Source organism: Trichechus manatus, unplaced genomic scaffold (genome assembly GCF_000243295.1).
Source record: "Trichechus manatus latirostris isolate Lorelei unplaced genomic scaffold, TriManLat1.0 scaffold00094, whole genome shotgun sequence".
Taxonomy (NCBI): Eukaryota; Metazoa; Chordata; class Mammalia; order Sirenia; family Trichechidae; genus Trichechus; species Trichechus manatus.
In genome coordinates this window covers 7,834,908-7,847,718 of record NW_004444030.1, presented here as the reverse complement: position 1 = coordinate 7,847,718, position 12,811 = coordinate 7,834,908, and the positions used below count along the sequence as shown (strand labels likewise).

Below are 12,811 nucleotides of genomic sequence, written 5' to 3'. Positions count from 1 at the left end.
GGTTGTTAACCAATGTCATAAAACAACATGTGTACTTCTGTTTCATGAGAAATTATTTGTTCTGTAAGCCTTCACCTGAAGTACAATAAAAAAAATAAAATTAAAAAAAAAAAAAAGCACACCTATTAGATGTGAAAAAGAAATTTGAGCAAGGTTACACTATATTAAAATGCTGGAAAGAATTCCATGTGACCTCAATAAATTCAGGAAATGGTCTTTTGAAATAGGATGCAATTTTTTTGAGGAAAAGGAATAGGAGGAAGAAAACAGACACGTAAAACACATATAAGACAAGGAACAATTAGCTAGGCTTTAGAACAGACTAAGGTGGGTTGGAGTAGGAGATAAAAGTCATAAGTATAAATTAAATCTGATTCAGCAACAAAATGAAGTTAGTAAATAAATTAATATGATCTGGGGATATGTTTTTAGAAGCATGATTGACATGAACCAGAAAAGTCAACTTTTTCTGCCATTACGCTTGTTATTAAGAAGCCCTGGTGGCTCAGTGGTCAAAGTGATCCATGGCTAATTGAAAGGTCGGCAGTTCAAAACCACCAGCAGCTTCACTGGAGAAAGATGTGGCAGTCTGCTTCCATAGATATTCACAGCCTTGGAAACCCTATAGGGTCGCTATGAATTGGAATCGACTCTACAGTAGCGGGTTTTTTGCTTATACTTGTTATTGATCAGGCTTTTATTAAAGCACTGTGTTTTGGTCACTGCACTTGGCTCTAAGAGATTCACAAGCATCATTAGCCCACTCAAGTACATACTTATCTACCACAAATCCCAGCTCTATAAATGAAGGCTGGAAACATTCCAATGCTCGCAGACAACTTTGCTTAATTTTCTCTCTTGCTATAAGCTTTATACAGCCTTCTGAGGCAATAACTCAGAGTTACATTCAGGCTTTATGACAGTATAACAGAACTGGATGTTATAAACTCTGGCAGCTCATGTGCAAATACCAGTACCACTGGGCTGGGCCCCCACAGGTCCCAGTCATGCCCCCATGTGGTCAGAGCTACGCACTGGCACTGTGGCTCTGCACCAAGCTTCCGTCCATATATGAGAAATTCCCCAGCCCCCTAGCCCATCCTCCTGCCAGCACAAAACCACAAGGCAGTGGTGAGGGCTACCCCTTTAAAGCCAAATGTAAACTGAAGGAAAGAGAGGGCTTAGGTGCCTCATTGCTTATTGTGTTGCTATTTCAAGCTGAGAACCCTGAGAATCCCTGGGGATTCAGCTTTTAGCCAGTAAAGAATTTTACTTTCAGCTTTACGTGGTAAAGAATCTAAGGCCACAATTACCTGGAGCAGCTGGACTCAGACGGGGACCTTTGCTGCCCTTCATACTGCTGCACCAGGGCTCGCACGCTCCAGTATGGATTCTCAATCTCCTCATCCACGCTGCCGTTCCTTAAGTCAGAGGGCATGAGCAAAGAAGAGGGTGTCAGTCCTACAGTGCAGGTCAGTTCAATAAGTACTGATAGACTGCTACTCTGTGAAGTGCTCTGGATACAAAGATGAAGAAGGCAAAGCTCTTGCCTTAAAAAGACCTTAAAAACTGCTAGGGAATGTCATTGAATTGTACATGTAGAAACTGTTGAATTGGTGTATGCTCTGCTGTGTATATTCTCAACAGCAACACTGAAAAAAAAGCCAAACCCATTGCTGTCGAGTCAATTCCAACTCATAGCGACCCTACAGAACAGAGTAGAACTGCCCCATAGGGTTTCCAAGGCTGTATGTAATCTTTACGGAAGCAGACTGCCACATCTGTCTCCCGAAGAGCGGCTGGTGGGTTTGAACGGCCAACCTTTCAGTTAGCAGCTAAGCATTTTAACCAGTGCACCACCAGGGCTCCTTAAAACAACAAGCAAAAAATTTAAAAATTATATTTTTAAAAAAACTCATAGGGAAGATAGACACAAAAACAAGTAATTTCACCAATCCGCACACCTCAGGTGGCACTCTGCCTCAGCAGACACATAACCCCAAAGCATTTCCTGCCATGACTCTCCAGGACAGCCTGGCCTTCTGGGTACATTCCAGGGTAAAGGCTTCCCCAGTGAACTGGCACACTGCCCCCACAGATCTCCCAGTGAAGAAAACACACAGTACCAAAGGCATGTATTTAAAATTCTGGCCACCAGAGTAAAAAATTACACATGTGATTCCTTTAATTTCTGCTAAATGCAAAATAAACATCTCTAGAAGAAGGGGCTTTCGTCTTTTGGAGTGCCTTCCCCACCTCCACTCTATGTTCTTTTCTGCAGTGTAGGGGCTGTTTGGGTGGTATTTCCATCTAGTGCACTGTATCATTAAGAGCAGTATCAGAGAGAGGAACTAGTTCCCCATCCCCAGACTTCTACCCTTACCTCTGTCTGTATCGAAACACATCCCGTCCTGACCGTGACATGTCATGACACACATCGGCCAGAGCAGCAGCTGCCCCCTGGGCCACAGCAGTGGCACAGTGTGGTTGGTGACTCTGCAGAGGGGTGCTGGAGTCCCGTCCTTGGCTCACCATCCTGCTAGAGCCAGGTTTGAAATGCGCTGCCAAGGCAAGCACCAGCCTCATGATAGACTTGAGGTTTCCTTCCACAATATCTGGGGGACAGAACACACCGGGAAGGCAGAGGGCTGAGGGCTCACTCATTCATTTAGGACATATTTCCTAGTGATATACTTAAGCCAGGCAGTCAAGGTCTCTGTCCTCACAAAACTCTGTTCAACAAAGGAGACAGAATATTAAAAGGTACAAGGATATTTTACAATAGGAGAAGTACAGGATTCTGTAGGAATTCAGAGTAGAGGCAACCTATCCAGTCTAGAGGGCTCAGGCAGGGATTCCTAGAGGAAGTGAGTTCTAGACTAGGACTTGACTGATGAATAGTGGTTCATCAGATGAGGGAACAGAAGGAAAAAGAGTATTCTGGGAAGAGGGAACAGCAGGTGTGAAGGTCTAGAGGTGAGAGACAGTATGATATAGTAGAGCTGCACTGTCCAATATGGTAGCCTCGGGTCACATGTGCCTACTGAGTCTTAAAACATGGCAAGACCAAATTGAGAGGTGCTCTAAGTGTAGTACTTAATTTGCACACACACAAAAAAGAAGGCAAAATTTCTTATTAGACTTAGTACAAAAAATAGAATGCAAAATATCTCAGTAATAACTTTTCATATCTACATGTTAAAATAATATTGTGTATATACTGAGTTAAATAAAATATATTTAAAATATAGTCAAGTTAATTTAATCTATTTCTTTTTCCTTTTTCTATTGTTGTCATTGTTGGGTGCCATTGAGTCGATTCTGAGTCATAGCAAGCGACCCCATGTGACAGAGTAGAACCGCCCTGTGGGGTTTCCTAGGCTGAAATCTTTACGGAAGCAGACTGCCAGGTCTTCTCCTGCAGAGCCATGGTGGGTTTGAACCACCGACCTTTTGGTTAGCAACCAAGCACTTAATCATTGTGCCACCAGGGTTCCTGAATGCAGCTATTAGAAACTTTTAAATTACATATGTCACTTGCATTACCTATGTCACAGTGCTGTGGTAGAGGAACTGAAAGAAGGTCAGCGTAGCTAGAACACAGAGTGCAAGGGGAGAGCAGGGCAAGGTGAGGCTGCAGGGGAATGAGTCAGAGGTCAGGTCACAAGGACATGTTAAACCACACAAAGGACTTTGGATTTTATCCTAACAGCCCTCAGATGCAAAGAAGTGGCATGAGCAGAAAGGTCATTCTGGCCGCAGTGTGGAGAGCAGACATGAAGGGAAAAAAAGCTGATGCAGCGGGACTAGTTAGGAGGCTGCTGCACTTCTCCAGGTAAAAGGCAGTGATGTCCTGAATGGCACTGTTCTCCAAAAATAGCTGACTTTAATAGCCTACTCCACATGGGGACCAGATCAGAGATACTACGGCACTTTAAATTTTGCCCTAGAAAAACAAAGGAATGCAGGCAGAAGCAGTATGATAGGTCTGGTGAAAGTTAATGTAAGGAAATTGGTAAAATTCTATCTTTTTTTTCAGTTTCATAGCCTTTTAAAATATGCAAGGCTTGCAAAAGGAGTGATTGATACCTTTTATAGGGTACTGCCAACAGTCGGTATCTGCCCCATCTGGGTGAACGCAACAGAGAGAGCACTAATAATCCAACATGAAAGGCAGACCCTCCCCCACCCCCATTCTCATCAGACTCCTGGACAATGCCCAGAAGCTGAAGCTGAAGCAGAAACAGCAAGAAGACTGAGGAGCCTGTGCCCTCCGAGGACATCTACACAGTTCCTTCCTTGCAGCCTGGGCTCAAAATGGACTGGGAAGTGTCCTCTTATGGGCTGGCAATGTGGCTACAGAAGAGGCCATGTGCAAAGGTCACAGAGCCCCTTTCCTCCTGCCTGGAACGTTCTGTCATGTCCAAAACATGCTATAAAAAATTTTTATTTCTGGAAAACTTCATGGAAAAAATATAAGCTATGACAGGTTTGAAATAATACTCATCATGAAACCCAAAGAACTTGAAAAATAATCTACATTTTTGTTAAGTGAGACATTCTAAAATTAATATACCAATTTTGTAATTTCTTCTCTAACCATTCATTTTACTACACACACTCAGAGCAAACCTGAATTCACTAGAAATGAATAGAGATTTCTGTCTCCACCCAGGTTTCCAAAGCACTCAGAATTTGATAATCACTCACCCTGAGAGGATAACTTCCTTTATGGGAAAATGATATGAGGCAATGGGACTCATTCTACTCCAATCTACCCAGGACCCTTCACTACACAACCAAGGTTTGTTCTGAGGCTGGCAGTCACTGGCTAAAGCTGAGTGTACCACCAAGAACGTGATGAAGCACTGACCTTTAGCAGAAGTCTGGTGCATACGAATCTTTTTGGAGGCCACAAACTGTAGCACTTTCTCCACATTATTCTTCATCTCCTGTTGGTTACTGGGACTCAGCTGTACCCCACTCAGCTTTTCTCCTGCTGTTAGGAGAGAAAAAACATATGAACTTATAGGGATGGAAATCATCAAAGTTTCATAGGGGCCAGACACAGAGGAAGGGGGTATTTGATATGAACACTAAATTACATATAAATATGCAAAGTGAGTTAAGCACTGGTGTTTGTAGTTTGGATGGGGAATAGAAAAATGAAAGCCTTTTTTGGAGCCTTCAAAAATTTCAAATATATACCCAGGGGCCTATGAAATTGCTGTGTGTACATTTATTCATTCAATGAATATTCACTGAGCATCCACTGTGTGCCAGGCACTGAGAGACAACAGTGAACAAGACAGACAAAGCCCCTTCCTGCATAGTTCACATCCTAGTAGGGGTGACAGATAACGACCAAGGTAACAAGTAAATGTCTAAGATAACTTCAGGCAGTAATAAGTGCTGTGAGGAAAAATAAAGCAGAGTGATTACGGCCTCTCTGATAATATACTTGGACAGAGACTTGAATAAAATTTTTAAAAATTGCCGTCAAGTCAATTCCGACTCATAGCGACCCTATAGGATAGAGTAGAACTGCCCCATAGGGTTTCCAAGGAGCAGCTGGTGGATTCGAACTGCCAGCCTTTTGGTTAGCAGCCAAGCTCTTAACCGCTGCGCCACCAAGGCTCCTTCAGTGGAGTAGTGGGATCAAAAGCCTGATAAGGGTGGATCAAAGAAAGGACAAGAAATAAGGAAGTGACTTCAGTCAGTATGGACACATCTATTAAGAAGTTTTTCTACATAGCAAAGTCATAATAGAACGCAGAGTTTAAGTACTTGGGTTTTCAAAAGCTAAGAAGTTTCCTGAACACAACCAAACACTTTGAGGGACAGAGTAGCAGGGGCGAGGGTCTGGGGACCACGGTTTCAAGGGACATCTAGGTCAACTGGCATAACAAAGTTCATTAAGAAAATGTTCTGCATCCCACTTTGGTGAGTGGCATCTGGGGTCTTAAAAGCTTGTGAGCAGCCATCTAAAATTAAGCCAAGGAGAATGAAGAACACCAAAGACACAAGGAAAATGTTAGCCCAAGAGACCCGGCCACATAAACCAGAGACTGCATCAGCCTGGGGCCAGAAGAACTAGCTGGCACCCGGCTACCACCAGTGACCGCCCTGACAGGGATCACAACAGAGAGTCCCTGATGGAGCAGGAGAAAAGTGGGGTGAAGAACTCAAATTCACATAAAAAGACAAGACTTAATGGTCTGACTGAGACTAGAGGAACCCTAGATTACATGGCCCCTGGATTCTTTGTTAACCCAGAACTAAAACCATTCCCAAAGCCAACTCTTCAGACAAAGATTAGACTGGACTATAAAACATAATACGCATGAAGAGCATACTTCTTAGTTCAAGCAGATACACAAGACTAAACGGGCAGCTCCTGGCTGGAGGCAGGATAAGAAGGCAGAAAGGTATAGGAGCTGGTTGAATGGACACGGGAAACATGGGGTGGAAAGGGGGAGTGTGCTGTCACATTATAGGCATTGCAACTAGGGTCGCATAACAATATGTGTATAAATTTTTGTGAGAAATTAACTTGAGCTATAAACTTGCACCTAAAGCACAATTAAAAGAAAAAAGAAAAACTTGGGTTTTGGGAGAATAAGAATACATACTCATAATTGCTTATATATGCATTGAATATCTCTGAAAAGAAATCCATGAAACTGCTAACATAGAACAGGTAGCTGGCGGGGTAGGGGTGGGGGTGGGGAGCAGAGTCAAAAAAAGCCTTTTGACTTTTTACTCTTTTCGTACCTTCTGGATTTTCCACCAGTCCAAGCATATACAAATAAATAAAAAAATTAAACTTAAAAGTTTAAAATGGGCTTTGGAATTAAAGCCAATCTAGGTTTGTACCTCTGTTTTGCCACTTATACACCCACTCTTCACTTATCAACATGGTTAGGTTCCAAAGACCAGGTCATTATGCAAATACTAGCATTATGCAAACATTGAGGATGACCACATCAGATCTAATGGAGGATGACTACATCATTACATAACTGCCAAATTACATCATTACATAACTGCCAAAACACTGAGAATCATGGCCCAGCCAAGTTGACACATAACCTTAACTATCACAGCCAGCATTATTCTCACCTCACACTGCGGTGTTCGTTACTGCCAGATGTACGTCATCAATGTGCAAAATAGTAGGATAGTAGATTTTTTACTATTGTCATAAATGCAAAATGTCAGATAATGAGATAGTGGATAAGTAAGGAGTAGGTGTAGTTATGTGACCTTGGAAAGTTGCTTAGTCTCCCTAAACTTCATAAAAATAGTAAAAGTAGTATCCATATCAAAAATAAATTAATCAACTAGCATGTTTAGCATGATGCTTGACCCATGCTAAGTACTCAATGAATGAATTTGTGTAAGTTCTCTCTTTTAAGCTTTATTTTTCTGAAAATGGGGATAATCAGTCTCCCAAGGGTATAATGATTAAATGATATTAAATGAGATATAAAGTATTCAATAAATGGAAGTTGCTATTATTATTATCATTACAAATTAATACTCTGATGGATCCATCAGTGTCCCAGTGAGGTACTAATAGATAAGTTGCGTGTTGCGAACCTGGCATCTTCACAGCTCTCACAAGCCCCATGGACTCCAAGCCACTCGGTTGACTAATATAACAGTAAAGGTTTGAGTACCTATTATGTGCCAGACACTTGGTTAGGGGTTATGGAAACAGAAAAAAATGATACCAAGCCTGCTCTTTAAGAGCTCAGTCTATACAGGAGATAGATAGGTAAACAAATAAGCACCAGAAATAATTACCATTCAGTGAGATAAATGATAACAGAGCTATGAACAAATGCTATGGAAATAAAGTGATGGTACCATCTAATAATAGAGATCAGCAACAGCTCCAGGGCTCAAGAGCAAAAGCCCTTTCATGAAGCACTGTGGTCGTATCATGTTGTTTTGTGCCATCAAGTTGATTCCGGCTCATAGTGACCCTATATGACAGAGTAGAACTGGCCAGTAGGGTTTCCCAGGCTGTAATCTTTATGGGAGCAGAACGCTAAGTCTTTTCTCCCACAGAGCCGCTGGTGGGTTCAAACCGCAGACCTTTCGGATAGCAGCCAAGCGCTTAACCACTGTGCTCCTTATTTGCTGGCAACAGACCTTTTTTTGCCTGGCTACTACTCCCCTTTCTGGCGTTGGTTTAGACATCAATTCTTTTCGCAAGCCATCCCCTCCTAAGACTGGGTTGGGTGTCCCTGCTATGAGATCCCATCCGTGCTTATCCCATCAGCATATCAGTATACTAATGAAACTGACTTCCCTATCCAGTCCTTCCAGCTAGACTGGGAGGCTCTTGAGAGCACTGACTGTGCTTATCATCCTATCCATCCCCCAGGCATAAATAAAACAGTTTCTGGCACACAATATTGATTGACTCATAAATGAATTAACCTTGGGCAAGTATTTTAAGTTTTCTCTACTTCCATTTCCATATATTTTAAAGAAGAAACAACCTGCTCTGAAGGGCATATGGAGGATAAAGAAGGTCATGTACTGGTCTATCAGAGCTCAGGGCCAACTGACCAACAATCTCGATGAGGTATGTCAGGATCACCCCATCCCGGAGATCCTGTCGCAGGTCCTGCACTGGCTTCACCGCTGGCCTCTTCTTCAGCTGTGCGTTCACCCAGGCCACATATGCCTGCAGCTGTTGCTGGAAAATGAAAGGTGGAAATAAGGGAAAGGTTCATGTCAGTCTTATCCCCTGCCCTGCACTGTCTAAAGCAGCATTTGAGATTGGGCAATGGTGGACAATCTATAGCCAGAGAGAGAAGGAGATTTTAAGGAAAGAAAAAAGATGGTAGCATGGTCAGATACTGGAACATGTTCCAAAATTCTCTAGGTTTATGCTAGTCTCTAGGGATAAGCTAACCTCTGACATTGTCACTGTAGGCACAGAGTGGCAGATGACCATTTTAATGACTGTGACTACTGCTCTCCTGGAATTTTGGGGATGAGGGTTGGGCCTAGAATCATGGCAAGTTTGGGTCACTGCTATCAGTGACCCATCCTGCTTGTCAGGAACAATCACTCATGTACCATGGGCAACATGAGTGGTGACACTCATAAGAATTGATCTTTGGGAACCAGACTAAACAATAAGCCAAGCTCAGAAATGCCTCTCCCATAGCTGCTTTCTTCAGAATGAGATTTAAGTTAAAGCATCTCATAGTCAACCCAAGATTTATTCTTCTGAGCCCATAATCCTGGGATTGATACAGAGTTAGGTTTAATCCGTGCTTTATGTTGTCAAAGAGGATCTGAGTTACCTAAACCCACACAAAGAAGGAAAAAGAGAGGCTCTGAAGACTGGGAGGTACTTTCATTTATTTTCAGATAAATCTAGGGCCCAGTATCAGATCAGGAGCCTGTCAGGCCTAGGTAGGGGCATGTAACTCATCCCAACCCTCACACCACCTTACATATTCCATGTTGTCCATTAAACAGAGGTTGAATTCAGGTATTTATTCTGACTATTTGGTCAGAAGATAGACACTAAATATCCAACTAGGACATGAACAATGTCACAGTCCAAGCAGCAGCTCTGCGTGACTTCTGTAGAAGTCCAAGACCCTGAACCTAAAACTGAAGTTCAAGGGCTAACTGTATTAAATTATAATTTGGTTAAAATATAGTTGCTTTCTAAGCCCCCAAGTACTTCCTTATAGGAGCCCTCGTGGTACGGTGGTTAAAGTGCTAGGCTGCTAATCAAAAGGTCGGCGGTTCAAACCTACCAGCTGCTCCATGGAAGAAAGATATGGCAGTCTGCTTCTGTAAAGACCACAGCCTTGGAAACCCTATGGGGCAGTTCTACTCTGTCTTATAGGGTCTCTATGAGTTGGAATCAACTGGATGGCATGTGGGTTTTTGGTTTGGTAAGTACTTCCTTAAGGAAATGATGTTGGTAATTATTCATTGATTGCTTCCTGAGCTTAAATTAAATCTTTTTTATTTTCTCTGTTAGTTTGTGGGAATAAGTAAAGTCGTTTGGAAGACAGTACTAGGCAATAATCTGTCAGCTACTGGCAAACTGCAGGAAGTGCAACGATCAGTGTGGGGGTAGAGGGAGGGGTGTAACATTTACTGAGTACTAACCATGAACCAAACACTGTTTTTGGTATTTTATACATGCTTTAATGCATCAATAAATGTACCTGGCACGGTGTCTGACACACAGGTGATGCTTACTAAATGATCATTATTATTTTCATCATCATCACCATCATCCAATTTAGTTCTCACAGAAGCACTAGAAGATAGTTATTATCTCCATTTTATGGATGAGACTCAAAGAGGTTACATACTTCTCCAATGTCCCCATAACTAGGACACAGCAGATCTGGTACTGAAACCCAGTAAACGTCCAAACATGTACCCACGGCCTCTTGCTATCCATTCTGTGGACAGTGGTGGCTGCACCTTCTGCCTAATGTGGGCCAGGCACATGTCCCCAGGGACAGGCTTAGACAGGTAATGCTCCAAGGTCTGCTCTCACAGCACAGCCAAAGCATGGCCTGCACCAGGTCAGGCAGAGACCATTCTGATCTGGAGAAAAGGAGTTAAGACCAGAAAAGGCAATGAGGGTAACAGCTGGCTCTGATTACCTGACTTATGTATAAAACTCCTAACCAATCTCCCTGTGTCTAATATTAGCCTTCTAGCCATCCTACACACATTCCTGCTTAAAATTCTTCACTGGCCTCCCATTATCCTCAAGATAAAATTCAATCTCCTTAGCTGCCATTCAAGTCCATCACACTCTAGCCCTTGCCTCCTCTCCAGCTTCACCAGCTACTGCTCTATATGCTCCCCTATGCTCAGCTCTTCCATTCAGTTCCCTGAATGTACCATGTTTTCCAGCCACTCTCCTCCTGCCCACCATCTCTTCCTAAGTCTCAGCTCAAGCATCACCAGTTCTAGGAAGCCTTCTCTGACCCCACCCTACCCACACCCACCACCACACACACAGTCCAGACTCTGATCTCTTTGAAGACTTCCTGTGTCATACAATCAGTTCAATAATAATTTATTCAGCACTGTATTAAGCTGTGAGGCTACAAAAAGCCTCATGCCCTCAAGAAGTTTGCAGTAAAGTGGGGAAGAGGAGGAGAAGCTGGCAGGCTGATGGAAACAAGTCCTATGACAGAGCGGCATAAGGTGCTAAGAGAGCACTAGCCCAACCTGAGGCTTCAGGGAAGTTTCCTAAAGGAGGAAGAGGCAAAGGGAGTGTGAGCTCAAAGACACTACGATCTGAAATACACTCTATGCAAGGATCACAACAGTTCAGAATATTACACTCAGTTATTTGTTTGAATCAAGGAACTGTTTGTCACATTTCATCAGGGTAAGACTTCAGATTATTGCAAAAGCTAATTATGCAGGGGCAGATAAGAACAAGTTTTTTTTTTAAATATTGTGGTTTTGGTGAAAGTTTACACAGAAAATTAGGTTCTCATTTAACAATTTCTATACATACAGTTCAGTGACATTGGTTACATTCTTCACAGTATATCAGCATTCTCGTTATTTCCATTTTGGTTGTTTTGTTCCCATTAATCTAGCTTCCCCGTCTCCCCTTGCCTTCTCATCTTTGGTTAGGGTAAATGTTTACCACTTGGTTTCATCTAGTTCATTATTTTGAGGAGCACAGTACTCACAGGTATTATTATTTATTTTATGAGCCAATCTGTTACTTGGACGAACGGTGACCTCTGGGAGTGGTTTGAGTTCCAAGTTTAAAGAGTATCTCAGGGCGATAGTCTCGGGGGTTCATCTAGTCTCTACCAGTCCAGTAAGTCTGACCTTTTTTTAGGAATTTGAGTTTTGTTCTACATTTTTCACCCATTCTATCCAGGACCATCTATTGAGTCCCTGGTCAGAAGAGGAACTGTCAGTAGTGGTAGCTAGGCACCATCTATTTCTTCTGGTCTCAAGGTAGATGATGTTATTGTTCATGTAGACTATTTGTTCTGTAGACTAGTTTCTTCTTTGAGTCTTTGGTTTCCTTCTTTTTCTTTTGCTCCAGACGAGTAGAGACCAATAGTTGTATCTTAGATGGCCGCTAATAAGCTTTTAAGACCCCAGACACTACTCACCAAACTAAGATGTAGAACATTGTCTTTATGAACCATATTGTGTCAACTGACCAAGTAGCTCCATGAGACTATGGTCCTAAGCCCTCAAACCTGGTAGGACCAATACCATGAGGTGTTTGGTTGTGTCTAGGAAGTATCCATAACTGTGCTCCCGTGTGCTTTATTTTACATTTGAAAATATATGCAGCACACATAAACATGTATATACATATGGCTACAGTTACACTTATACATATATATCCATATGTGCCTTCCTGTACATATTGATGCATACATATATATCTATGGAGCCCTGGTGGTGCAGTGGTTAAGAGCTACGGCTGCTAACCAAAAGGTCAGCAGTTTGAATCCACCAGCCCCACCTTGGAAACCCTATGGGGCAGTTCTACTCTGTCCTATAGGGTTGCTATGAGTCGGAATCAGTTCAACAGCAATGGGCACGGGCATATATTTATGTCACCAAACACATATTTTTGAGTTGTTATTACTTTCGTTGCAAAATTGTATATTCCCCTAAAGTTGGAGGACTCACACTACCTGACTTCAGAACCTACTATACAGCTACAGTAGTCAAAACTGCCTGGTACTGGTACAACGACAGATACATTGACCAATGGAACAGAATTGAGAACCCAGATGGAAATCCATCCACCTAC

At 42.4% G+C, this 12,811-nt stretch overlaps 1 protein-coding gene across 4 annotated transcripts in view; it reads right to left on the bottom strand.

Annotated features, from left to right (window-relative positions):
- Window positions 1-12,811, bottom strand: part of DIXDC1 (DIX domain containing 1) — a 100,829-nt gene that overhangs the window by 38,916 nt on the left and 49,102 nt on the right. For all 4 annotated transcript variants that reach the window (XM_023736976.1, XM_004382502.2, XM_023736977.1 and 1 more), the window contains 4 exons: window positions 8,584-8,713; window positions 4,874-4,999; window positions 2,384-2,615; window positions 1,314-1,421 (listed from right to left, as the gene is read on the bottom strand). In XM_023736976.1, the coding sequence (XP_023592744.1) occupies window positions 1,314-1,421; window positions 2,384-2,615; window positions 4,874-4,999; window positions 8,584-8,713 (596 nt within the window). The remainder of the gene's footprint in view (window positions 1-1,313; window positions 1,422-2,383; window positions 2,616-4,873; window positions 5,000-8,583; window positions 8,714-12,811) is intronic.